Source organism: Sus scrofa, chromosome 3 (assembly GCF_054392235.1).
Source record: "Sus scrofa isolate SSC_HxYL_T2T_F1_AM1 chromosome 3, Sscrofa_HxYL_maternal_Yorkshire_Landrace_v2.0, whole genome shotgun sequence".
In the NCBI taxonomy this organism is placed as follows: Eukaryota; Metazoa; Chordata; class Mammalia; order Artiodactyla; family Suidae; genus Sus; species Sus scrofa.
The window spans coordinates 17,714,244-17,741,639 of record NC_139385.1 but is presented as its reverse complement, the minus strand read 5'-3'; the positions used below and the strand labels follow the sequence as shown (position 1 = coordinate 17,741,639).

The following is a 27,396-nucleotide window of genomic DNA, read 5'->3' as shown; positions in this document are numbered from 1 at the left end:
CAGAGGGAAGTAGAGATTGTTTCTATACACAGCGGCTCCATATATGCGGACATTCAATATATGTCTGGCACAGCCCCCTGAACCTATATTAGGGTTCAAGAGTGAAAGAGATTGAAGAAAGAGCAAAACCTGAAATTGCTGCTTTGCTAGCCGTACCCCCTGGCGCCCAAGCACAAGAGCAATGGGGACCAATCTACCATGATGTAACCCAGCAGAGAGAGAGAGCTTCCCCCACCTCTGCCACACCCTCCTGTCAGCTTTGGCTTTCCCAGGGCATGGGACTAATAGCCAAGAATTGCTCTATCTGGAGTTCCCGTTGTGGCTCAGTGGGAATGAACCTGACTAGGACCATGAGGACACGGGTTTGATTCCTCGTCTTGCTCCATGGGTTAGGGATCTGGCATTGCTGTGAGCTGTGGCGTAAGTCACTGACATGGCTTGGATCCCAAGTTGCTGTGACTGTGGTGTAGGCCGGCAACTGCAGTTCTGATTTGACCCTTAGCCTAGGAACTTCCATACACATGGGTTTGGCCCTAAAAAGACAAAAAGAAGAAGGAGAAGGAAGAAGGAGAAGAAGAATTGCTCTATCTAAGGTCTTGGCTATAGAACAACAGTCAAGGTATGGAGCACATCATGCACCAGGAAACGGTAGGTAGCAGAGAGGAGGAGTTCTCATCATGGTGCAGCGGAAATGAATCCAACTAGGAACCACGGGGTTGTGGGTTTGATCCCTGGCCTTGCTCAGTGGGTTAAGGATCTGGCATTGCCGTGAGCTGTGGTGTAGGTCACAGATGCCATTCAGATTTGCCGTTGCTGTGGCTGTGGTGTAGGCTGGCAGCTGTAGCTCCCATTAGACTCCTCACTTGGGAACCTCCATAGGCCATGAGTGTGGCCCTCAAAAGCAAATAAATAAATAAACTAGCAGAGAGGATTTTCAGGAAGCCGGAGCTCTTGGACCAGCACGTTGGGGGGATGAAGCAACAACATAGACTGAGTATGAAGATGAATATGATCCTGTGTGAACTCACAGACTGGTGAGTCCCGTAAACTCTGAGCCATGTAAGGAAGAAGAGTCAGGGTCCAGAGGAGTGAAGAGGCTCATTGGCAGAACACAGCGACAGTACTGCCCGGAGCTGATTCCCAGATCCCTGGCCCTGAGCTGTACGCTCTTTGGACCGCAAAAATCAACCACACACCTTAGAGGCTGGAAATGGAGGCCTTGAAGTGAGGTCACCCTGGGACAGTAGGACCCCCCATGAACTGCCGAGGAGCAATCCTTGGAATATCCCTACCTGTGAGAGGTTCAGCTCAGCCCTCCCTTCAGGCAGAGGAGAAATCCAGATAGAGCCTCTAAAACTTTAGAATGCACAGTCCACGTGGGTATGAGGGCATAAGGGCCTTGGAATGGGCTGGTGGCCTTAGTCACCTCCTGGCCCCTGAGCCTCAGGCAGACTTCTCTGGTAAATTCCTCCTTCTAACCTCCCTGCAGGTGGGAAGAAGGGGAACAAGCCCTGTGGTGACCCAGATATTCATGTCAGAACCATCCTGACCAAAGTGGCACCCAGGAGGAAGTGGTGGGTGGGGAGCCTGGGCGGGGAGACAGCAGCTGGGGGAAGCCAGCAGCATTGGCACCAGCAGATCATCTGTGCAAATCTGAAAAGAGAACTTCGCCCTGATTTTTCCAGGGTTTGCAGGCAGTTGGGCCTGGTGGATTGGGGTGAAGGCAGGGAGATCCTAGCCTGTCTTTCCTTCTCCATCGATATCAGCCAGAGGCCTGATGGTCCCTGCATGCCCAGAAGCTCCCTGGGGCCATGCCTTTCCATGATCAATATTTTATTTTATTATTATTATTTTGTCTTTTGGGGGCTGCATCCGCGGCATATGGAGGTTCCCAGACTAGGGGTCGAATCGGAGCTATAGCTGCCAGCCTACACCACAGCCATAACAATGTCAGATCCTAGCTGAGTCTGAGACCTACACCACAGCTCACGGCAACGCCAGATCCTTAACCCACTGAGCAAGGCCAGGGATCGAACCCACAACCTCATGGTTCCTCGTCGGATTCGTTAACCACTGTGCCACAATGGGAACTCCAGCATGATCAATATTTTATTCATTCAAGAGCCACAGGAGAGAAAAGGTTCCGTGTGTAAGTCTGCAAGGACGGGGTCTAGAAGGGCTGTTAGGGATGGAGGTGGCCCCCCAAGTTATCATGACCTCATGTTTACATCTTCTCATGACATCTATTTCACTGCATGCCTGTGCCGCCCTCCCCTCACTTATAACGGGCCAATCAGGAGTTCCCACTGTGGCACAATGGGATCTGTGGCGTCTTAGAAGCACTGGTACTCAGGTGTGATCCCTGGCCCCGCACAGGAGTTAAGGATCCAGTGTTGCTGCAACTGTGGCTTAGATCACAACCGTGGCTCAGATCTGATACCTTGCCTGGGGATTCCATATGCCCGGAGGGCGGCCGAAAAAGACCAAAAAAGTGTTTAACTAGCCAATCTGCTCTCTCTTCTCCAGTTAATATTCTGTGTGTTTTTTTTTTTTTTTTTTTTTTGGTCTTTTTGCCTTTTCTAGGGCCGCTCCTGCGGCATATGGAGGTTCCCAGGCTAGGGGTCTAATCAGAGCTATTGCTGCCAGCCTACACCACAGCCACAGCAACACCAGATCCGAGCCATGTCTGCGACCTACACCACAGCTCACAGTGACGCCAGATCCTTAACCCACTGAGCAAGGCCAGGGATTGAACCTGTAATCTCATGGTTCCTAGTCGGATTCGTTAACCACTGCGCCCGACAGGAACTCCTCCAGTTAACATTCTGGAAGGAGACAACAGATAGATTATCTGCCACCAATGTATTATTTCTTTTTATGTATTATTATTATTATTATTACTATTATCATTATTGGCTGTGCCTATGCCATGTGGAAGTTCCAGGCCAGGGATTGAAACCACGCCACGACTGCTACCTGAGCCGCAGCAGTGACACCACCAGATCCTTAACCTGCTGCACCATCAGGGTACTCTGTTTTATATACTTATTAAATAAATTCCCAGCTCTGGGAACTCAGCCCTCTTCTTTCAACTCCTTCAACCTCTCCCTTTTGGACAATACAGATTTTTGCTTCTAAAGCCAACATGGGGAGTTCCAGTCGTGGCGCAGTGGTTAACGAATCCGACTAGGAACCATGAGGTTGCGGGTTCGGTCCCTGCCCTTGCTCAGTGGGTTAACGATCCGGCGTTGCCGTGAGCTGTGGTGTAGGTTGCAGACGCGGCTCGGATCCCGCGTTGCTGTGGCTCTGGTGTAGGCCGGTGGCTACAGCTCCGATTCAACCCCTAGCCTGGGAACCTCCATATGCCGAGGGAGTGGCCCAAGAAAAACACACACACAAAAAAAAAAAAAAAAAAGGGGGAGGGGGGGAGAGGAGAGAAGGAGTCAGCAAGACCAGAAGAGGTGCCCTGAGGCAAAGGATCAAAGGGTCAGCACAGCAGTGTGGCTTGAAGGGAGTGAGTCAGAGGGAATGAGTTCTGCCAGATGATGAGATAGTCGATGGGTTAAGGACTTGGGCTTGGTGATTTTTTGGTTGTTTTTTGTGGTTTTTTTTTTTTTTTTTTTAGTATTTTAGGGTTACACTTGCAGCCTATGGAAGTTCCCAGGCTATGGGTTGGCTTCCACCAGAAGCCTCTCCCAGGTTATGGGAACTCCTGACAAGCTTTTACATATATCCCTTAATAGACAAAATTGGACATTATAATGTAAACAAATTCTATAAGAATTAAGTCAAAATCCATTTCCATATATACAATGGGATATTGCTCAGCCATAAAAAGAATGAAATAACCTCATTTGCAGCAAGATGGATGGAGCTGGAGATTACTGTACTAAGTGAAGTCAGAAAGAGAAAGACGGGAGTTCCCGTCATGGCGCGGTGGTTAACGAATCCGACTAGGAACCATGAGGTTGTGTGGGTTCAGTCCCTGCCCTTGCTCAGTGGGTTAACGATTCGGCGTTGCCGTGAGCTGTGGTGTAGGTTGCAGACTCGGCTCGGATCCCGAGTTGCTGTGGCTCTGGTGTAGGCTGGTGGCCACAGCTCCGATTCGACCCCTAGCCTGGGAATGTCAACATGCCGCAGGAGCGGCCCACGAAATGGCAAAAAGACAAAAAAAAAAGAAAGACAAATATCATACGGTATCACGTATATGTGGAATCTAATTTTTAAAATGATACTAGGAGTTCCCGTTGTGGCGCAGTGGTTAACAAATCCAACTAGGAACCATGAGGAGGTGGGTTTGATCCCTGGCCTCACTCAGTGGGTTAAGGATCCGGTGTCGCCGTGAGCTGTGGTGTAGGTCACAGACGCGGCTCGGATCTGGTGTTGCTGTGGCTGTGGTGTAGGCCAGTGGCTACAGCTCCGATTAGACCCCTAGCCTGGAAACCTCCATATGCTGCGGGTGCAGCCCTAGAAAAGACAAAAAAAAAAAAAAAAAAAAAAAAAGACATATACAAGGATTTTTTTTTTTTTTTTTGGGCTGCATCCATGGCATTGTGCTGTTCCTGGGCTGGAGATTTAACCCTCCCCTCAGCAGCCATCCAAGCCACTGCAGTGACAACTGCCAGATATTTAACTCACTGCCCCACAGGGAACTCCTATACAAATATTTTTATTGAAACATTGCAACTCAACATTTACCAGAAAAGGAAGACTACATGTGAACATACCCAAACAATGGAACACTATACAGCTGTCAAAATGAACAAGCCAGGGACGTTTCCATTATGGTGCAGCAGAAACAAATCCGACTAGTATTTGTGAGAACTTGGGTTTGATCCCTGGCCTTGCTCAGTGGGTTAAGGATCTGGCATTGCTGTGAGCTGTGGTGTAGTTTGCAGATGTGGGTCAGATTTGCCGTTACTGTGGCTGTGGTGTAGGCTGGCCGCTGTAGTTTTGATTCAACCTGTATAACTTCCATATGCTGAGGGTGCAGCCACCATCCTCTCAAAAAAAAAAAAAAAAGCAGGAAAAAAAAAAACAAGCCAGAACTATATATACCCCCATCAACTGGTCTCACAGACATTCCATTGAGTTAACAAAGCAAACGGCAGAATGTTTTGTAGAGTTTTAACTCATTTTGTCAATGAAAAATCTTAAATATCACACATGAATGTATCATTTTTTACTGCATGTGGCCTCTCTGTTTGTTTTGCAATAGCTTTTTTTTTTTTTTTTTTTTTTTTGTCTTTTGTCTTTTTGTCTTTTGTTGTTGTTGCTATTTCTTGGGCCGCTCCCACGGCATATGGAGGTTCCCAGGCTAGGGGTTGAATCGGAGCTGTAGCCACCGGCCTACGCCAGAGCCACAGCAACGCGGGATCCGAGCCGCGTCTGCAACCTACACCACAGCTCACGGCAACGCCGTATCCTTAACCCACTGAGCAAGGGCAGGGACCGAACCCGCAACCTCATGGTTCCTAGTCAGATTTGTTAACCACTGCGCCACGACGGGAACTCCTGCAATAGCTTTTTGAGGTATAATTGGCCTACAATAAGCTTTGCATATATAGAGTGATATTTATATATACTAAAATATTAAATCATTACCCTCAAACCTAATTATAATTATTGCTTCGAGGGCATGAGACCAGAGAGGGGAACATGGAGGATTGAAGGATTATTTGTATTTATTAAAAAATAGAAAACAATCTGGGGAGTTCCCGTCGTGGCGCAGTGGTTACGAATCTGACTAGGAATCATGAGGTTGCAGGTTCGATCCCTGTCCTTGCTCAGTGGGTTAAGGATCTGGCGTTGCCATGAGCTGTGGTGTGGGTCGCAGATGCGGCTCGGATTCCGTGTTGCTGTGGCTCTGGCGTAGGCTGGTGGCTACAGCTCCGATTAGACCCCTAGCCTGGGAACCTCCATATGCTGTGGGAGCGGCCCTAGAAAAGACAAAAAAAAAAAAAAAAAAAAAAGCAATCTGATGAAAAACAAACAAAAAATCCAGGCGCAAGATGGTGGTTGCCTGTTCCAAGGAATGAGCAGTGATGAAGATGCACAATGGCAGGACACAAAGTTTTGTTTGCTCTCTTGAATAGAGCAAGAGAAAATTCTCATTGTTTTCACATGAACCTATGGAAAGACATAATTAAAATCATTTTACAGGAGTTCCCGTCATGGCTCAGTGGTTAACAAATCCGACTAAGAACCATGAGGTTGCAGGTTCAATCCCTGGCCTCACTCAGTGGGTTAAGGAACCGGCGTTGCCGTGAGCTATGGTGTATAGGTCAAAGACGCGGCTCAGATCTGGTGTTGCTGTGGCTCTGGTGTAGGCCGGCAGCTGTAGCTCTGTCTGATTAGATCCCTAGCCTGGGAACCTCCATATGCCGAGGGTGCGGCCTAAAAGGACAAAAAGACAATAAATAAATAAATAAATGAAATCATTTTACTCTGCAGAGAACACAGAGACTTGCGGCATCCAGGCCACTGGCTCCGTCCAGGTGCAGGGATTCTGGTACCCTGGATGTTCCCACTCTAGGACCTCCTTTGTTACTGCTCTGTGCGAGGATATATTTGAGCCCACTTTCTTGCTGCTTCTTTTTTTTCTTCTTATTGCTGCATCTGTGGCATATGGAAGTTTCTGGGCCAGGAGTTGAATGGGACTTGCAGCTGTGGTCTATACCACAGTCATGGCAATACCAGATGTAAGCTGCATCTGCGACCTACACTGCAGCTTGATGCAGCTTGAAACAACATAGGATCCCTTTTTTTTTTTTTTTTTTTTTTGCTTTTTAGGGCTGCATCCCACAACATATGGAAGTTCCCAGGCTAGGGGTCAAATTGGAGCTACAGCCGCCAGTCTACCCCAAAGCCACAGCAATGTGGGATCTGAGCAGCATCTGCAACCTACACCACAGCTCACAGCAACGCTGGTTCCCCAACCTGCTGAACAAGGCCAGGGATCAAACCCACATCCTCATGGATACTAGTTGGATTTGTTTCTGCTGCACCACAATGGAAACTCCCAATATTGGATCCTTAACCCACTGAGCAAGGCCAGGGATTGAACCCGCATCATTACAGACGATGGGTTCTTAACCTGCTGAGCCACAGTGGGAACTCCTTGAGTCTATTTGCATGATCCTGTGTGGAATAACTCATAAACAAGCAACCAAGCCATCTTGGAAAGAGCTGCATGTGTTGGGTCCCATCTTTGCCCTGGGATCCATCTTGGGTCCGGTCAGCCATCACCCCACCAGTGATTCATTTTCACCCATGCAGCCGTGATGACATTATGCAGAAACCTCCCACTGAAGGTGCTTTCCTCAGAAGCAAGTGCAAGTATGGCCAACACTTTGCATTTCGCAAACTTTTCTCTAGATTCTTTTTCGGTTTGAACACCAATGAGACATTTGCTAATTAGCCCACAGGGTATAGAGAGGCCCCTGAAAACCAGGTCAAGGAGCCCAGACGTGATCTTGTGTGTGCAAAAGGGGATTCATCAGAGATGATTTTGAAGCATGAGAGAGTCACGGTCAGGCTTCTCAAGGTTCACGGGGTAGGAGTTCCGATCATGGTGCATCAGAAACGAATCTGGCCAGGATCCATGAGGACGCAGGTTCGATCCCTGGCCTCACTCAGTGGGTATAGGATCCGGTGTTGCCGTGAGCTGTGGTAGTGTAGGTCGCAGATGCGGCGCCCATCTGGCATTGCTGTGGCTGTGGTGTAGGCCAGCAGCTGTAGCTCCAATTGGCCCCCTAGCCTGGGAACCTCATATGCCTCGACTGTGGCCCTAAAGAGACCAAAAAAAAAAAAAAAAAAAAGTTTCCTGGGGTAGTAGAACCTTCTCTAGGCGGAGGTGACTAAGGGAAAGAAGAGCCACAGTGGCAATGAATTATTCAGGTGGGAATTGATGGAGCTTCCAATAGAAAGAACGGAATTTCAAGACAGCAGGGAGGATGTGGGGCCCTCAGAGAACTGACAGTCTGGGCTGTTATGAAAGCAGCTGACAACCATGATTAGGGAGAAGTGTGTGTGTGTGTGTGTGTGTGTGTGTGTGTGTGCACGCGCGCCCATGGGCACTCAGGCGCACCCTGCCTCAGGCCTTCTCCACGTGGCCCCAGCCTGAGATCTTTGCAGCCCAGCTCTTCAGGGGAATCACCTACTCTCTCCTGCATTGGGCCCCTGACTTAGAATCTTTGGGGTTTCCTTGTACTTGGTAGCTTCCTCAGCCTTATAGCCCTTGGACAAAAGGGAAATATATATATATATATTTTTGGTTTTTGTGGGGTATTTTTTTTGTCTTTTTGTTCTTTTAGGGCTGCAACCATGGCATATGGAGGCTCCCAGGCTAGGGGTCTAATCGGAGCTGTAGCTGCCAGCCTATGCCACAGCCACAGCAATGCCAGATCCAAGCCACATCTGTGACCTACACCACAGTTCACGGCAACACCAGATCCTTAACCCACTGAATGAGGCCAGGGATCAAACCCAAAACCTCATGGTTCCTAGTCAGATTCATTTCCGCTGAGCCATAACAGGAACTCTGGTTTTGTTTTTTAAAAATGGAAACCAGAGTAGTTCCCGTGGTTGTTCAGTGGTAACGAACCTGACTTTCATCCATCATGATGAAGGTTCGATCCCTGGCCTTGCTCTGTGGGTTAAGGATCCAACATTGTCCTGAGCTGCAGTGTAGGTAGCAGATGCAGCTCTGATCCCTAGACGCTGTGACTGTGGCAGCTGCAGCTCCAATTAGACCCCTATCCTGGGAACTTCCATATGCCGGGGGTGCGGTCCTAAAAAAAACAAAAAAAGAAAAAGAAACCAGAACATGATAAATACATAAATACATAAGTGAGTATACCTGCCTGCTGAAACATATACATAAACTATAATTCAAGCAGTAGAGACTCTGAGGTTGTTCCCTGAATTCTCTTCATGCCAGGTGTTCTATTCACAGCTAGTGATACACTTAAAATTTTCTATAAACTTAAGCCCTAATGCAGGTATCTAAAATTTGAAGCTGGCCTAAAGGAAAACCTTCATACCAGAGATGGCTGATTTGTCTATTAATTCTGGGTTAGATGGTCCATGGTGAGAGAAGTACGATTTTTCAGAACAAGTCAGACCTGTATGGTTAACTACTAGGACTAACAATTTTTGGTCATGAAGAATGCATGGTTTCAGGAGTTCCTTATGGCAAAGTGGGTTAAAGATCCAGCATTGTCACTGCAGCAGCTTGGGTCTCTACTGCGGCTTGGTTTCCTTTCCTGTCCCGGAAACTTCTGCATGCCGTGGCCGCAGCCAAAGGAAAAAAAAAAAAGATGCATTGCTCCGATTGTTTTTGTTTTGTTTTGTTTTTGCTTTTGTTTTGGTCTTTTTGTCTTTTTAGGGCTGCACTCATAGCATATGGAGGTTCCCAGGCTAAGGGTCCAATTGGAGCGGTAGCCACCGGCCTACGCCAGAGTCATAGCGACTCAAGATCGGAACAAAGTCTATGACCTACACCACAGCTCAAGGCAATGCACTGATCCTCAATGCACAGATCAAGGCCAGGGATCAAACCTGCATCCTCATGGATCCTAGTCCAGTTCATTAACTGCTGAGCCACAACAGGAATTCTGCTCCAATTGTTAACAGTGGTTATTCTAAAGTTTTTACTCTTACTTTACATACTTTTGTGATGTTTGAATTTTATTTTATTTTATTATTTTATTTTTTGTCTTTTTGCCTTTTCTAGGGCTGCTCCCACGGCATATGGAGGTTCCCAGGCTAGGGGTCTAATCAGAGGTGTAGCTGCTGGCCCACACCACAGCCACAGCAACTCAGGATCTGAGCCGCATCTGCGACGTACACCACAGCTCATGGCAACGCCAGATCCTTAACCCACTGAGAAAGGCCAGGGTTCGAACCCGCAATCTCATGGTTCCTAATTGGATTCGTCACCCACTGCACCATGATGGGAACGCCTAAAACAGATTTTTTGTTTGTTTGTTTGTTTGTTTTTGTCTTTTTTGTTGTTGTTGTTGTTGCTATTTCTTGGGCTGCTCCCCGCGGCATATGGAGGTTCCCAGGCTAGGGGTTGAATCGGAGTTGTAGCCACCGGCCTACGCCAGAGCCACAGCAACGCGGGATCCGAGCCGCGTCTGCAACCTACACCACAGCTCACGGCAACGCCGGATCGTTAACCCACTGAGCAAGGGCAGGGACCGAACCCGCAAGCTCATGGTTCCTAGTCGGATTCGTTAACCACTGCGCCACGATGGGAACTCTGATTTTTTTTTAATGTATATATTTTTTGTCATTTCAGAACCAAACAAAAGAATTTGGCTAGATGTCAACTGGAACTGCTGTACAGAGAATCAAAGAAATCATCTGACTTAACAGATTTTGACTGAATTTGAAAAAGACAATCTCACATCATCTAATTACCAAGAGAGCTAACTGGCCAGATTGTAACTGCTTGACAATAGATTACAGGTAATCTGCCTACAAAAGCCTTTCCAGGGCAGTGACATTGGAAGTGACTTTGCAGGTTGAGCAGGATTTCTTCACCGCAGAGACTCTGAATATATCAGTATCACTTTCCCATAAACAAATATAGTTCCTCTATTCTGTTGTGTTTTTAATATTTTTTAAATTTCCCAAGTTATATATCCTCACTGAAAAAAAAAACTTTTTTTTTCAGATGATACCATATTCTGCAGAGGTAACCACTGTTTGGAGTTTGGTTGTACGTCCTTTCAGATTTTTTTACACACACATACACATAATTCGACCTCTCTCTCTCTCTCTCTCTCTCTCTATCTCTCTCTCTCTCTCTCTCTATATATATATATATATATATATTTTTTTTTTTTTTTTTTAGATATAATTCACATACCGTAAAACTCACCATATGGGGTGTTCCCTTGTGGAGTAGTGGGTTAAGGATCTGGCATCCCTGTAGCAGCTCGGATTGCTGCCGTGGCACGGGTTCGATCCCTGGCCGGAAACTTCTGCATGCCACAGGCAGGCCAGAAAAACACAAAAAAGTCACCATTTTAAAGTGTACAATTTAGCGGTTTTTAAAATACGTTCACAAGTTGTGCAACCATCACGACTGCCTAATTCCAGAATATTCCATCACGCTGAGAAAAACCTCTATTCCCACCAGCAGTCATGCCCCTTACTCTTATTTTCTGTCTGTATGAATTGGCCTTACTGGACATTTCACTTAAATGCAATCAGACAATATGTGACCTTTTGTGCATGGCTGCTGCTTCTTTCTTTCTTTTTCTTTCTTTTCTTTTTTTTTTTTTTTAATCAGAGAAATGCTTATATTTTTAAATATTTGTGTTTCTTCACTCTATCCCCAAAAGTGATACTATCAGAGTTCCCGTCGTGGCTCAGTGGTTAACGAATCGGATTAGGAACCATGAGGTTGCCGGTTCGATCCCTGGCCCCGATGGGATTAAGGATCTGGCGTTTGGTTAAGGATCTGGCGTTGCCATGAGCTGTGGGTTAAGGATCTGGTGTTACCATGAGCTGTGGTGCAGGTCAAAGATGCGGCTCGGATCCTGCGTGGCTGTGGCTGTGGCATAGGCTGGCGGCTACAGCTCCGATTGGACCCCTAGCCTAAGGATCCTCCATATGCTGCAGGTGCAGCCCTAGAAAAGACAAAAAGATTTAAAAAAACAAAAGTGATACTATCAAACAAGAATCGAAAAATATTCACATTTGGTGCCTAGCTTCTTTCACTTAGCACGTTTTCAAAGTTTGCCCACATTATAGCAAGAACTACGCTCTTTTTCATGGATGAATAACACCCACTGTATGAATATACCTTACTTTGTTTATTCATTCATCACTTGGTGAACATTTGCACTGTTTCCAGTTTTTGGCTAATATGAATAATGCCGTTAGGAACATTTGCGTATAAGTTTTCTCGTGAACACATGCTTTCAATTCCTTGGGGTCTACACCTAGGAATTGCTAGGTCACATGGAAACTCTATTTTAACTTTTTTGAGAAACTGTTAAACTGTTTTCCACTGTAGTTGCACCGGCTTAAATTCCCACTGGCAAAATGTGAGGGTTCCAATCTCTCTACATTCTCATGAATATTTGCTTTTTTTCTTTCTTTCTTTTTTATTCTAGCCATCCTTGTGGGTGTGAAGTGATATCTTTCAGTTTTGATATGCATTTCCCTCATGACTAATAATACTGAACATTTTCAAATGCTCAGTGGCCTTTTTTTTTTTTTTTTTTCTTTCTTTTTATGGCCGGACCCATGGCACATGGAAGTTCCCAGACTGGGGTCGAATTAGAGCTGCAGCTGCCGGCCTACACCACAGCCACAGCAATGCCAGATCTGAGTCATATCTGTGACCTACACCACAGCAACGATGGCTCCTTAACCCACTGAGTGAGGCCAGGGATCAAACCTGCATCCTCATGGATACTAGTCAGGTTCGTTACCACTGAGCCGCAACAGGAATGCCAGAATGGCCATTTTATATACTGTCTTTGGAGAAATGTCTATTCAAATTCTTCACCCACTTAAAAAGCTGGGTGGTCTTGAAGTTCCCACTGTGGCTCAGTGGTTCACAAACCAGACTAGCATCTATGAGGACACAGGTTCCATCCTTGGCTCTGCTCAGTGGGTTAAGGATCCGGCGTTGCTGTGAGCTGTGGTGTAGGTTGCAGACACGGCTTGGATCTGGCATTGCTGTGGCTGCAGCTTAGGCCTACAGCTGTAGCTCTGATTTGACCCCTAGCCTGGGAACCTCCATATGCCACTGGTGCGGCCCTAAAAGGACAAAAGACAAAAGACAAAAAACCAACCAACCAAACAAACAAACAAAAAAACCTGGGTTGTGTTTTTATTGTTGAGTTACAAGAGTTCTTTATATATTCTAAATACAAGTCCCATATCAGAGCAATAACTTGCAAATCATTTATCTCCCATTCTGCGGAAATAATTTTTTGGTTTTTTTTAGCCCCGAGATGAGTTCCTAAAATACAGTGTTCTGTAACTTGTTCTTTTTCTTCATCATGGGCCTCCTTCAATGTCAGGAGAAAGCTGTCTCATTATTCCCCCCCACCACCTTCTTTCTTTCTTTCTTCATTCTTTCTGGCGACCGCATAGCTTTCCATTATAGCTGTACTAGAGTTTACTGGACTAGTCCTCTGCTGAGCTTTAATATGCTTTAAGCTCATGGGCAGATGATATGAAAATGCAAAGCAGGCACAGGAAGTGTCTCTAACCTGCTTACACTTCCTCTCTGAACCCGTGTGGTTTCACAACCCTTCATGTACAGCCCTCCCATCACCACCCACCCCAACCCAGTGTCAGCAGCCTGGTGCCTCAGTGAGAAAGTTCCATTGCAAGAGGCCCCAGGGGCTCTATCATTTCCGTCTTTCACCCTGTCTGGGTTGCCAGCAAATCCCAGGGGCCCTCTGAGACTTCGCCTGGGTATGGTCCCTCCAGAAGCTTCAAAGATGAACTCCTGCATCATCGTGATGAGGCTGCTGCTGTCCGGGCCTTTTCTCTTTGGTAGGCAAGGGAGGTGGGGAGGGGAAGGGACCTGTGCCTGTGACCAGGGAAACTGCAGGGCTTTGTGGAACCAGAGTAAATGTGCAGCTGTTCTGAGGGTAGGATGGGCCATTTCATTGGTAAAGCGAAGCACAGGAAGTCTGGAGGAAGAAGCCGGCAAAGAAAGCATGGGCAAGGTATGAAGGAAAAGACAGAGAAGGGAAAGAAAGGTGAGAATGATGAGAGATAGGGGAGAGGGCCCTTTAAAAAAGGTCAGTGGTTAATGGGTCCCTAGAGCTGGTCCAGGATCTGGTCCCTCCCAGAGAAGCATCACCTCTCTGTGCCATCTTAGGCAAAACCTTTACCCTTTCTGGGCCCCAGTTTCTCCATGTGAATAAAGGACAGGACGAGCATCTCTGATACCTAGGATGCTTGGATATTAGCCTGAGGCGTGGAAGGAAAGCAGGGCGGGAAAGGAGTTTGGGACTTTCAGATGACGCCTAGGCTCACTGAAGTGAGGGATGTCACGGGGGAATTTGAGATCTAATAGTTAACGGGAGAGGGTGGTCCATGGTCCGGTGGGGAGTGAGGGACCATTAGATGAGAGCATGGAGGAAGCGTCACAGTATCAAGGGATCTTGCACTTTCACCAGGAGGAAGTCTGAGACCAATTATCTGATTTTCAGGGTAACTGGCCCTCAGGCCTAAGGGAGAAGTGGACACATAGGAAAATGTACCCGCCTTGGGACATTCTGACTGCCTGGTTGGGGTGGGGAGCGGTGGCCTTCGCTTTGCTCCTCCACCTTCTCATTCGTCTTTCTTTGCCGAGCAAACAAACGGGAAATTGTGTGTCTTTCCCAGGCTCTGGCGCCGCCAGAGGTCTGGGTAGGAAGGCATCCCTGCTTCCATATTTGCTGGAGTCCGGGCCCTCAAGGAGCGGGCCAGGGAACGGATTCCTGCCCTGCTGTTGGGGAACCCCCGGGGAGAAGAAAGCCAGGTCCTTGCGGGTCTGGCCGCCCACTTGGGGCACGTGGGCGGCAGCCAATCAGCGCCCGGCACTCCAGGGCCGGGGGGTGGGGTTGGGGCGGGGTTGGTGGTCCCTGACCGGAAGTGGCTGACAGGCTCCTGGTCTCCCACAGCCGCCGCCTGGAGCTACAACCTGGACGTGCGGCACGTACAACACTTCTCCTTCCCACTCGCCGGCAGGCACTTTGGGTACCGTGTCCTGCAGGTTGGAAATGGGTGAGCTGCCCCCCGCAGGCCCTCCCTGCCCTGCGCCCTGGCAGTTTCTAAACAGTCCTCTGAACAGTTTCGAGGAGTCCGTGGTGGGATTTCCAAGAATCAGGAGCAGGACCATGGGGTAGTAGGATAAGGACCATCCATCGTTAAAGTGCCATAAGTGCCTAAATCCAAGAGAAAATGTATCACCACCCCTAAAGTGCTTTGCTGCACTTCCAGATTCCCCATTCTCTCCCAGACTAAAGGGTGCGCTCCTTGAAGGCAGGGATTCTGTTTCTCTTTCCAGCCCCTTACCCCATCCCTAGTACAGACCACAGCCTAGCACAAAGCAGTTAGGCCATAAATGAGTTGAGTTGATGGCTAATTGAATGAACTCGTAATGTGACATTCTGAAAAATCATTCTCTGGACCTCTGTTTTTCTGGACTGTTAATAGAAAAGATCTTTAACTTTTAAGAATTGTGACATATTGGATTTTTTTTTATCTGGGATTAAGTAGGGAAAAGGTGGGGGCTGAGAGATGGGGAGTGGCTGCTTTGAGATACCTTGTGGGGGATCTGAACCCCCTTAATAGGTAGGATGTGGGTGACCAACTCCATCTCACAAGTGAGATTTCTCATCAGGGTTTTCGTGGGAGCTCCAGGTGAGGGGAACAGCATGGGAAGCCTCTATCAGTGTCAGCCAGACAATGGACAATGCATGCAAGTCACACCAAGTGGTGAGTAACTGGTTCGGGAGCTGGGAGGAATGTCAGGAAATCAAGGCTGCCCCCTGCCACACCTGGATTGTCTAAGTTCCTTCAGACCAATCTTCTGGTGCCAACAGGTTCCAACTATACCTCCAAGTACTTGGGAATGACCTTGGCGACAGATCCCACAACGAACAGTCTTTTGGTAAGAACTTGATAGAGTGTGATATTGATGCCTGTGAGACTTGATGCTCAAAAAGAGATATTGAAAAGAAGGAAGAGGAGTTCCTGTCGTGGCGCAGCGGAAACGAATCCGACTAGGAACCATGAAGTTGCGGGTTTGATCCCTGGCCTGGCTCAGTGGGTTAAGGATCCGGCATTGCCATGAGCTGTGGTGTAGGTCAAAGACATGGCTCGGCCCTGGCGTTGCTGCGGCTGTGATGTAGGCCGGCAGCTGTAGCTCTGATTCGACCCCTAGCCTGGGAACCCCCATATGCCATGAGTATGGCCCTAAAAAGACAAAAAGACCAAAAAAAAAAAAAGAACTACTTTGCTTTGGTAACAAGCTGGAGGTGGGGAATGAGATCAGGGGATGACAATTCTGAAGGTCCTTGTTCTTAGCTGATAATGCCCAAAAGACACCACCACAAGAGCAAGCACCAACCCTTTAAAAAAAATCGTTGCTTCCTGGAGTTCCCTTGTGGTGCAGTGGGTTAAAGATCTGGCCTTGTCAAGGCAGTGGCTGGGGTGGCTGCGGTGGTGCAGGTTCAATCCCTGGCCCGGAAACTTCCACATGCTGCAGGTGCCGCCAAAAATAAATACAATAAATAAATAAATAAATATTTGCTTCCTTTTCAGGCCTGTGACCCTGGGCTGTCTCGGACATGTGATCAGAACATCTATCTAAGTGGCCTGTGTTACCTCTTCCACCAGGGCCTGGGGGGTCCTGTGCTGCAAGGGCGCCCTGGTTATCAGGGTAAGGATCTGGGGATCCAGTGGGTAAAAATACCTCCAAATGGTGGCTTCTTCCTGGGAACTGCACGGACAGGTCAAGCCCTGCAGGCCCTTTAACTACATCTCTCTGTGTCTGGCCCCTGCAGAATGTATAAAGGGCAACGTGGACTTGGTATTTCTGTTTGATGGATCAAACAGCTTGAGTCCCGAAGAATTTCGGAAAATCGTGGACTTCATGAAGGATGTGATGAAGAAACTCAGCAACACTTCCTACCAGGTAAAGGTATTCCATAGGATTCCTGGTGGTAGGCGCTAGATGCCTCCCTGAGCTCACTCAAGGCACTCAGGAATCATCTAGAAGGCCATGGTTCTAGAACCTAAGGGCATGGGCCTCGGCTGCCAGGATTCTCCCTAATTCTCATTTCTGTTTCATTTTGGCTCTTGCTTCCCTCTTCTCTTACTCTCTGGCCTGGCGCCCTCAACTTTTTTGGATCACATGGGCCTGTGGAAAGCTCCCATGCTCACATGTGAAAGTTTCTGGAGGGTTTTTTTGGTGTTTGTTTTTGCCTTTTTAGGGCTGCACCTGCGGCACATGGAGGTTGCCAGGCTAGTGTTCGAATCAGAGCTGTAGCCGTCGGCCTACGCCACAGGCACAGCAATATGGGATCGAGCTGCATCTGCAACCTACACGACAGCTCACAGCAATGCTGGATCTTTAACCCACTGAGCGAGGGCAGGGATCGAACCCGCGTCCTCATGGTTCATTGCCTTGGGTTTGTTACTGCTGAGCCACAACGGAACTTCTGGGTTTTTTAGCTTTGTTTGTTTGTTTTGTAATCTTTCTCTCAGCCAACCCCTCCCTCTGCAAATTCCAGTTTCTCAGAGACAGATTCTGACTGGCCTTGCCTCAGGCCAGTGGTCATCTTTGGCCCAGCCAGTTGTACCCAGGTTAGCAGGGTCACTCAGACGGCTGCCGAGAACCATCTCTGTTGGTGAAGTAGGCAGACCCGGAGAAGCAGACCCCAGCAGATAGCATTCCATGAGAGATTCGAGGCTAACCTGATTTTATTTCTATATGTTTCTCTACCGCCTCTTTTTTTTTTTTCTTTTTCCCAGGGCCACACCCATGGCATATGGAAGTTCGCGGACTAGGTAGGGGTCGAATCAGAACTACAGGTGCCAGCTTACACCACACCCACAGCAACACGGGACCCAAGCTACACCTGCTGCCTACACCACAGCTCACACACAACGCTGAATCCTTAACCCACTGAGCGAGGCCAAGGATCCAACCCACATCCTCGTGGATACTAGTTGGATTCGTTTTCACTGAGCCACAACCACAACTCCCTGTACAGCCTCATTTTGATAAGAACGATTGGAGTCAGGAATGCGGAGTAGGGTTGCCCAGGTCCTGCGTAAGAAGGGGAAACTACGTAGTTCCCGTCGTGGCTCAGTTGTTAACGAATCTGACTAGGAACCATGAAGTTGTGGGTTCGTCCCTTGGCCTTGCTCAGTGGGTTAAGGATCCAGCGTTGCCGTGAGCTGTGGTGTAGGTTGCAGACGTGGCTCAGATCCTGCATGGCTATGGCTGTGGTGTAGGCCAGGGCTACAGTTCTGATTGGACCCCTAGCCTGGGAACCTCCATATGCTGCGGGAGCGGCCCTAGAAAACACACACACACACACACACACACACACACACACACACACACACACACACACAGAAGGGGAGACTAGGATGAACAAGTGGGAGGGATAGGGAGCGACATTTCACATCTTCCTTCTTTTTTTTTTTCTAGTTTGCTGCTGTTCAATTTTCCACAACCTACCGTACAGAATTTACTTTCTTGGATTATGCTAAACAGAAGAACCCGGATGTTCTGCTGAATAATGTCAAACACATGCGCGAGTTGACCAACACCTTTGGTGCCATCGACTATGTTGCGTGAGTTCCCTTTTAAGAGCGAGCCCATCTATTGGTCGGTCTGTGTGTATAAACGTCTTCAAGTTGAGGGTGTAGGAACCCCCCAGGTGGCTTCAGCAAGGGGCAGGTTCTTGTAAGAATTCACGTGGAGGAGCTCCCGTTTTGGCGTAGCGGAAATGAATCTGACCAGGAAGCATGAGGTTGCCAATTCGATCCCTGGCCTCGCTCCGTGGGTTAAGGATCGGGCATTGCTGTGAGCTGTGGTGTAGATCACAGATGAGGCTCGGATCCTGCATTGCCGTGGCTGTGGTGTAGGCCAGCGGCTACAGCTCTGGTTAGACCCCCTAGCCTGGGAACCTCCATGTGCTGTGGGTGTGGCCCTTAAAAAAAAGAAAAAAGAATTCAGGGGGAGCAATTTGATTTTATTTTATTGTCTTTGTAGGGCCGCACCTGAGGCATATCGAAGTTCCCAGGCTAGGGGTCCAGTCAGAGCTGTAGCCGCTGGCCTGCACCACAGCCACAGCAACGCCAGATCCGAGCCTCGATGGCGATCTACACCACAGCTCACGGCAGCACCGGATCCTTAACCCACTGAGTGAGGCCAGGGATCGAACCTGCATCCTCATGAATACGAGTCAGATTCATTTCCACTGAGCCACAACAGGAACTTCAAGTGGAACAATTTTAGTCCAGCTTCTTTTGGTCGTAACAGGACTCTACACCAACTAAATCCCAAAGGGAGATTCTTGAGAGGATGCTCACGAACTTTCAGGACAGAGAATGTTGCCAGGCCTCTTGAGGGATTAGAACCAGGACTTGGAAAGTGATTGTGGCTGATGGCAGCCGAGGTAGAGTCACATCTTAAATGGGTATCACCTTTTGAAGTCACCATAGGAACCCAAATCTCAAATTATTTTCGAAGAATTCTTTGAATTGCTCATAAAGTCAGTGTATTCAGAGTTCCCGTCATGGCTCAGAGGTAACAAACCTGACTAGTGTCCATGAGGTTGCAGGTTTGATTCCTGGCCTCGCTCAGTGAATTAAGGATCTGATGTCACTTTGGCTGTGGTATAGGCTGGCAGCTACATCTCTCATTTGATCCCTAGCCTGGGAATATCCATATGCCTCGGGTGTGGCCCTAAAAAAGTTAAAAAATAAAACAAGATTTTAAAAGTCATTGTATTCAAGTCCCACATAGGAAACTAGCATCTCCTGATTTTTTTTTTTTTTTTTGGCCACTTATGGCATACAGAAGTTCCCAGGGCCAGGGATCAAATGCACACCACAGCAGTGACAACACCAAATCCTTAGGCTACTGGGCCACTAGGGAGCCCCATATTTTAAAAATCTACTATAGAAATTTTTTTTCCCAGAGTTGGAGCAGATTGTTGTGTTCAAATTGAGGCCTAGGTGAACATAGTTGGGCTGTGTGTATATGTGTACGTTCCCGTTGTGGCACAGCAGTAGTGAACCTGACTAGCATCCATGAGGATGCAGGTTCGATCCCTGGCCTCACTCAGTGGGTTAAGGATCCGTTGCTGTGAGCTGTGGTGTAGGTTGCAGATGTGGCTTGGATCTGGTGTTGCTCTGAGCTGTGGTGTAGATCAAAGACATGGCTCAGGTCCCTCGTTGCTGTGGCTGTGGTGTAGGCAGGCAGCTACAGCTCTGATTAGACCCCTAGCCTGGGAACCTCCACATGCTGCTGGTGTGGCCCTAAAAAGACAAAAAACCAAAACAAAAAACCAAAACAGGGGTCTTTCCTTCAGGAGCTTAAAGTTTAGGGAAAACCCGACACAGAAACAATTCTCTTTGATTTTCTAGGAGACTTGCTGTGGCAGAGATCCACAGGCAGCCTGGCAATGGTATAGGAGGCAGAAAACATGTTATATGAATTTTCTCTAGAATCATAGAATTGCCATAGAAACCCATCCTTCCACTGAAATCTCACCTAGACCACCAGCATATCTACATGATAAAAGCGAAGTTGCCACGTGGTTGAAATGAGAATAGAAAACCCAAGCCCTTGTTCCTGCAGTGACACAGTGCATGAAGAGTCAGACTGCAGTGGCTCGGGCCGCTGTGGAGGCAAAGATTTGATCCCCACCCTGGCACAGTGGGTTAAAGGATCCAGGTTAAAGGATCTGGTGTTTCCACAGCAGAAACTCAGATTCCGTCTGGTGTGGGTGCAGCCATAACCAGAAAAGGGCAGGGAGGGAGGAAGGAAGGAAGGTAGGAAAGAATAGAGAAAGAGAAAGAGAGGGAGAGAGAGAGAGAGAGAAAGAAAGAAAGAAAGAAAGAGGAGTTCCCGTCGTGGCTCAGTGGTTAACGAATCCGACTAGGAACCATGGGGTTTTGGGTTCAATCCCTGGCCTTGCTCAATGGGTTAAGGATCCGGCGTTGCTGTGAGCTATGGTGTAGGTTGCACATGCGGCTCAGATCCCATGTTGCTGTGGCTCTGGCGTAGGCCGGTGGCTACAGCTCCGATTCAACCCCTAGCCTGGGAACCTCCATATGTCGAGGGAGCGGCCCAAGAAGTGGCAAAAAGACAGAAAAAAAAAAAATGAAAGAAAGAAAGGAGTTCCCGTGGTGGCTCAGTGGTTAGCAAATCCAAATCCAACTGGGAACCATGAGATTGCAGGTTCGATCCCTGGCCTTGCTCATTGGGTTAAGGATCTGGCGTTACCGTGAGCTGTGGTGTACGTCGCAGACATGGCTCGGATCTGGCATTGCTGTGGCTGTAGTGCAGGCTTGCAGCTACAGCTCCGATTTGACCCCTAGCCTGGGAATGTCCATATGCCACTGGTGTGCCCCCTTCCCTGCAAAAAAAGAGAATTTGGAAGGCAGGGGACACCCACCTGGGGATTGTGTGAAAGGCTGTTGCCATGGTGAGGGGGAGACCTCATGCGATTTGGGGGAGCCTCTCACATGCCTCCCTTTCCTGGACACAGGAGTCACGTGTTCCAGCAAAAGCTGGGGGCCCGTCCAGATGCCACAAAAGTGCTTATCATCATCACGGACGGGGAAGCCACCGACGGAAAGGACATCAGCTCCGCCAAGGACATCGTCCGCTACATCATTGGGGTACGGGCCCCAGGACCCTCCTGCTTCTTGGGTGCCATCTTCCCTGGGTTTTTTTTTTTTTTTTTTTTTTTTTTTGGTCTTTTTAGCTATTTCTTGGGCCGCTCCCGCAGCATATGGAGGTTCCCAGGCTAGGGGTCCAATCGGAGCTGTAGCCACCGGCCTACGCCAGAGCCACAGCAACTCGGGATCTGAGCCGCATGTGCAACCTACACCACAGCTCACGGCAACGCCAGATCGTTAACCCACTGAGCAAGGGCAGGGACCGAACCCACGACCTCATGGTTCCTAGTCAGATTCGTTAACCACTGCGCCACGACGGGAACTCCTTCCCTCTCTTTTTCCCTGAACCCAACTCCCCTTTCTCCCTGGGGCTGGGGTCTCACGCAAATGAAAGGAAAGGGATCAGCAGTTCTGGGCATGCCAGCGTGTCGCTTTCCGCTCCCCCACAGGTCGGAAAGCATTTTAAGACCACGAAAAGTCAAGAAACACTTCACCAGTTTGCCTCAAAACCCGTGGAGGAGTTTGTAAAGATTCTGGACACGTTTGAGAAGCTGAAAGATCTATTCACCGAGCTTCAAAAAAAGATCTATGACATTGAGGGTGAGTGACAGACCCCAGGAGAGAGGGTTTGGGGGGTTGAAAACAGAAACTCACCTGGGACATTAGATCAGAGACACACGGAATAATAACGGGCACTACACGACATTGTAGATCCACTGTGCTTCACTTTGAAAAATTTAAAAAGAGGTGTTCCCATTGTGGCTCAGAGGGTTACGAATCCAACTAGTAGGTAGTTCCCTTCATGGCTCAGCAGTAACAAATCTGACTAGTATCCATGAAGACATGGGTTCAATACCTGCCCTTGTGTAGTAGGTTATGGGTTAAGGAGCCGGTGTTGCAGTGAGCTGTGGTGTAGGTTGTAGACCCAGCTCAGATCTCGTGTTGCTGTGGCTGCTGGCATGGCTGGCAGTTGCAGCTCTGATGATTTGACCGCTAGTCTGGGAACTTCCATATGTCATGGGTGCAGCCCTGAAAAACACACACACAAACTGTCTCTTAGTTATCTGTCTCGCACACGAAACTCTGAGGTCTATTGTGGGCAGCACTGTGCCTGCTTTTCCTCTACTGGATCACTGGCACCAAATATTTAGTGGCTCTGAATATTTACTCAGTCTTCATAATACTTGTTACATTTCTTAAAAGCTTACAGATAACAGGCCCTTTTTTTTTCTGGCCATGCAAGTTCCCCGGCCAGGGATGGAGCCCTTGCCACAGCAGTGACCTGAGCCACCACAGTGACAATGCTGAATCCTTAACCTGGTGGGCCACCAGGGAACTCATCACAGGCACTTTATCTCTATCATTGCATCTCTTCATCTCAGTATCCTTGCAGAGCTGCTGGTATTATTTTTACTTTATTAATTCATACCGGCAACACCTGTGGGACAGACACTACCAATCAGATGATACGGCCAACAGAGACCTCATGTTCAGGATGGATAAAGAAAGACGGGTGTTCCCATCGTGGCGCAGTGGAAACAAATCCAACTAGGAACCATGAGGTTGTAGGTTCGATCCCCGGGTTAAGAATCTGGCGTTGCCGTGAGCTGTGGTGTAGGTCGCAGACGTGGCTCAGATCCCATGTTGCTGTGGCTGTGGTGTAGGCTGGCAGTTGTAGCTCTGATTTGACCCCTAGCCTGGGAACCTCCTTATGCCGTGGGTGCAGCCCTAAAAACCAAAAAAAGAAAAAGACAATAAAGCAGTTCCTGATGTGCCACAGCGGGTTAAGAGTCCAGTTGCAGTGGCTTAGGTCACTGCAGAGGTGCAAGTTCAATCCCTGGCCCAGTGCAGTGGGTTAAGGGATCTGGCATTGCTACAGCTGCAGTGTAGGTCACAGTTGCTGCTCAGATTCAGTCCCTCTCCTGGGAACTTCCTTATGCCCCTCAGCCATAAAAAAAAAGAAAGACAGTTAAATGTAAACAAAGAGGATAATTAAAGATCGTAATACGTGTTATAAAGAAAATGAATAAAGTGAGAGTTCCCTGGTAGCCTAGTGGATTCAGGATCTGGTGTCGTCACTGCTATAGCTTGGGTCACTGCTGTGGCACATGTTTGTCCCTGGCCTAGGAATTTCTGCATGCCACAGGCACAGCAAAAAAATGAATAAAGTGATGAGACATTTAATGGAAATAAGCCACTTTATTATTTTTTTTTTTCTTTTTACAGCTGCACCTGTGGCATATGGAAGTTCCCAGTCTAGGGGTCAAATCAGAGCTGCCGCTGAGGCCTATGCCACAGCCATAGCACACCAGATCCTTAATCACTAAGTGAGGCTGGGAATTGAACCTGCACCCCTGCAGAGACATTGTCGGGTCCTTAACCTACTAAGCCATAACGGGAACTCCCAGGAAGAAGTCCCCCTGCCCTTTTTTCACTTTTTTTTTTTCTCGGGCCGACCTCTCAGCGTAGGGAGGTTCCCACACCAGGGGTCAAATCGGAGCTATAGCTGCTGGCCTCCATCACAGCTCACAGCAACGCCAGATCCTTAACCCACTGAGCGAGGCCAGGGATCAAACCTGCAACCTCATGGTTCCTAGTCAGATTCGTGTCTGCTGCGCCACAACGGGAATGCCAAGAAGCCGCTTTAGATGAGCTTTTCAAGGAAGGCCTTGAAAAGTCACTCTGAGATGACTTTTGAGCTGAAACATGAACAATGAGAATCAGCCAGCCATACGAGGAGTGTGGGAAGAGAGTATTGTCATCAGAAAGAAGATCGAGTGCAAAGGCTGGGGGATGGAGCCGGGCAAGGCGTGTGGGAGGAAGGGGACAAATGTTCAGTGTGATAAAGTGTGAGGAGTAAGGAAGGAAGAAGGTTGGAGAGTAGGCAGGGCCTGGCAGATCCTCATGAGAACTTTGGATTTTAGTCGACAGTCCAATGGGGAGTAGTGAAGGGTTTTGAAGAAAGAGAAAGATGTACTCTGGGAGTTCCTGTTTCTGGCTCAGTGGAAACGAATCTGACTAGGAACCATGAGGATGCAGGTCCGACCCCTGGCCTCGCTCAGTGGGTTAAGGATCTGGCGTTGCCATGAGCTCTGGTGTAGGTTGCAGATGAGGCTTGGATCCCACGTTGCTGTGGCTGTGGCGAAGACCAGCAGCTACAGCTCCAATTCGACCCCTAGCCTGGAAACCTCCATATGCCGCAGGTGCAGTCCTAAAAAGCCAAAAAAAAAAAAAAAAGATGTGGTCTGATATACACTTTTGGGGACCACTCCAATAGCATGTAGAAGTTCCAGGGCCATGCATGGATCAAACCTGAACCACAGCAGGAACCACAGCCACAGCAGTGACAATGCTGGATCCTTAACTCACTGATCCACCAGGGAACTCTCTGATATGCATTTTAAAAAAAGATTACTTGACTTGCCCTGTAGAAAAAAGGTATAGAAAGAGGAAGAATGAGGAGTTCCCATTGTGGCTCAGGGGATTGAGATCTTGAGATGGTGTCCGTGAGGATGCGGGTTCGACTCCTGGCCTTACTCAGTGGGTTAAGGATCTGGCATTGCTGCAAGCTGAGGCGTAGGTCCCAGATACAGCTCGGATCTGGTGGTGTTTGGCTGTGGTATAGACTAGCAGCTGCAGCTCCAGTTCAACCCGTGGCCCAGGAACTTCCAAATGCTGCAGGTTCGGCAGTAAAAAAAAATAAATCAATAAATACGAAAGAGAGAGAATGAAGTCAAAGAGACCAAATTAGCAAGCTCCTGCATTAGTCAGGCAGGCGAGGAGGATGGCGCCAGCCAGTGTGGTGATGATACAGGCAGGTGGGGGGTGGGACAGGACAGATGTGTTTTGCAGGTAGAACCATCCTGATTTGGTCAGGTGCCGGAGGCAGAATGGAGGGGGAAAGGGAAGAATCCAGGTTGATTCCTGGGCTTTAAGAGTGAGGGGAGGAGTTCCCGTCATGGCGCAGTGGTTAACGAATCCGACTGGGAACCATGAGGTTGCGGGTTCGGTCCCTGCCCTTGCTCAGTGGGTTAACGATCCGGCGTTGCCGTGAGCTGTGGTGTAGGTTGCAGACGCTGCTCGGATCCTGCATTGCTGTGGCTCTGGTGTAGGCTGGCGGCTACAGCTCCGATTAGACCCCTAGCCTGGGAACCTCCATATGCAAAGGGAGCGGCCCAAGAAATGGCAAAAAGACCAAAAAAAAAAAAAAAAAAGAGTGAGGCGAAGCCTGAGTGGGAGCAGAAATCAAAACATGCCTCTTCGACGTGCTGCGTCCGAGTAATGGGCCAGCCACATTTAGGGCTGATGGAGTCATAGGAGACTCTGCTTACATCACTTCCCCATCTGACTCTAAAGCTGATGCTCTGGGGAGTTCCCTGGTGGTCTCGAGCTTAGGATTTGGCGCTTTCACCACTGCAGCCTGGGTTCAGTCCCAGGTCAGGGAACTGAGGACCACCCCTGCCGCACCCCCCCCCCCCCCCCCCCCGCATCAAGCTGCTGTGCACCAAGGCAAAAGCAATCAATCAATCACGAAAAGGTTCGACCTCAGGAGTTCCCATTGTGGCTCAGTGAAACTGAACCCAACTAGTATCCATAAAGAGGCAGTTTCATTCCTTGGCCTCACGCAGTGGGTTAAGGATCCAGCATTGCAGCAAGCTGTGGTATAGGTCGCAGACGCGGCTCAGATCCCAAGTTGCTGTGTCTGTGGCGTAGTAGGCCAGCAGCTGCTGCTCCGGTTCGACCCCTAGGCTGGGAACTTCCACGTGACGCAGGTGCAGCCCTAAAAAAAAAAAAGATTCATGCTCTTTCTACCTGGCCTGCAGGTAGACACTGTGTTTTTCTCAGTCCTTCCTTGAATGGCCCTGTTTTCACTGCTCCCTGAGTCTTGGCCCTTTCTCCCTGCTTCATCCCTCAGGCACAAGCAAACAGGACCTGACGTCCTTCGACATGGAGCTGTCCTCCAGCGGGATCAGCGCGGACCTCAGCAAGGTGAGCAGCGGACCCGAGCAGGGGGCTGAGGGAGGTGGTGGGGACACGGCTGACCTCTTCGTCTCCCTCCCTGGGCAGGGCCACGGCATCGTAGGGGCTGTCGGAGCCGAGGACTGGGCTGGGGGCTTCCTCGACCTGAAGGCAGACCTGCAGGGGGATACATTTGTTGGGAATGTACCACTGACACCAGAAGTGAGGGCGGGATATTTGGGTGAGTACTTTTCTTTTCTGCTGGGTTCTTTTGGTTGTGGGGAACCAGAGAGTGGCTCAGACTGACTTTCAAAATAATAATGAAAGCGGCGTTCCCGTTGTGGCTCCGTGGAAACGAATCTGACTAGTACGCATGAGAATGCAGGTTCAATCCCTGGCCTCACTCAGTGGGTTAAGGATCCAGCATTTCCATGAGCTGTGGTGGGTCACAGATGTGGCTGGGATCTGGCATTGCTGTGACTGTGGCAGAGGCCAGGGGCTACGGCTCCAATTCAACCCCTAGCCTGGGAATCTCCTTATGCTGCGGGTATGGCCTTAGAAAGACACACACACAAAAATTTAAACTCTGAATTTGTTCATGCTGTTTGCTTGATCCGATCCGTGCCTGAGACCTACACCATAGCTCATGGCAACGCCGGATCCTTAACCCACTTTGTGATGCCAGGGATCGAACCTGCAACCTCATGGATGCTAGTCAGATTTGTTTCCACCGAGCTACAACAGGAACTCATAAATAAGGTTATAATACTCTTCCTTTTCCCCTTAATAACCCCTCACCTGGGTATCAATCATGTTTTTATTTTCTGTGTTTTATGATGCAGTATTTTGACATTTTGCCTCCTTGCTAACCCTGGAGAGACTGCCCCTCCCAAGGCTAGCTGATTCCTACAGGTAGCAAACAACTTACCTGGGAGCAGACCTTCCATACACCAGCTAAAAGATCCAGAGCTAGCATCCCCAACCCCCCCTTTAGCTAACTTTCAGCACCAGGCTGAAATTACCCCTGACCTAAATCAC

At 48.7% G+C, this 27,396-nt stretch overlaps 1 protein-coding gene across 2 annotated transcripts in view; it reads left to right on the top strand.

Annotated features, from left to right (window-relative positions):
• The first annotated feature begins 13,324 nt into the window (after positions 1-13,324).
• The window catches only part of ITGAL (integrin subunit alpha L), a 40,257-nt gene continuing 26,185 nt past the window's right edge, over positions 13,325-27,396 (top strand). For both annotated transcript variants that reach the window (NM_001435041.1, NM_001044608.2), the window contains exons 1-11: positions 13,325-13,533; positions 14,652-14,754; positions 15,374-15,468; positions 15,576-15,643; positions 16,297-16,414; positions 16,539-16,669; positions 18,194-18,339; positions 21,267-21,399; positions 21,849-21,999; positions 26,315-26,388; positions 26,467-26,599. In NM_001435041.1, coding sequence (NP_001421970.1) covers positions 13,479-13,533; positions 14,652-14,754; positions 15,374-15,468; positions 15,576-15,643; positions 16,297-16,414; positions 16,539-16,669; positions 18,194-18,339; positions 21,267-21,399; positions 21,849-21,999; positions 26,315-26,388; positions 26,467-26,599 — 1,207 coding nt within the window. In that variant the 5' untranslated portion in view covers positions 13,325-13,478. The remainder of the gene's footprint in view (positions 13,534-14,651; positions 14,755-15,373; positions 15,469-15,575; positions 15,644-16,296; positions 16,415-16,538; positions 16,670-18,193; positions 18,340-21,266; positions 21,400-21,848; positions 22,000-26,314; positions 26,389-26,466; positions 26,600-27,396) is intronic.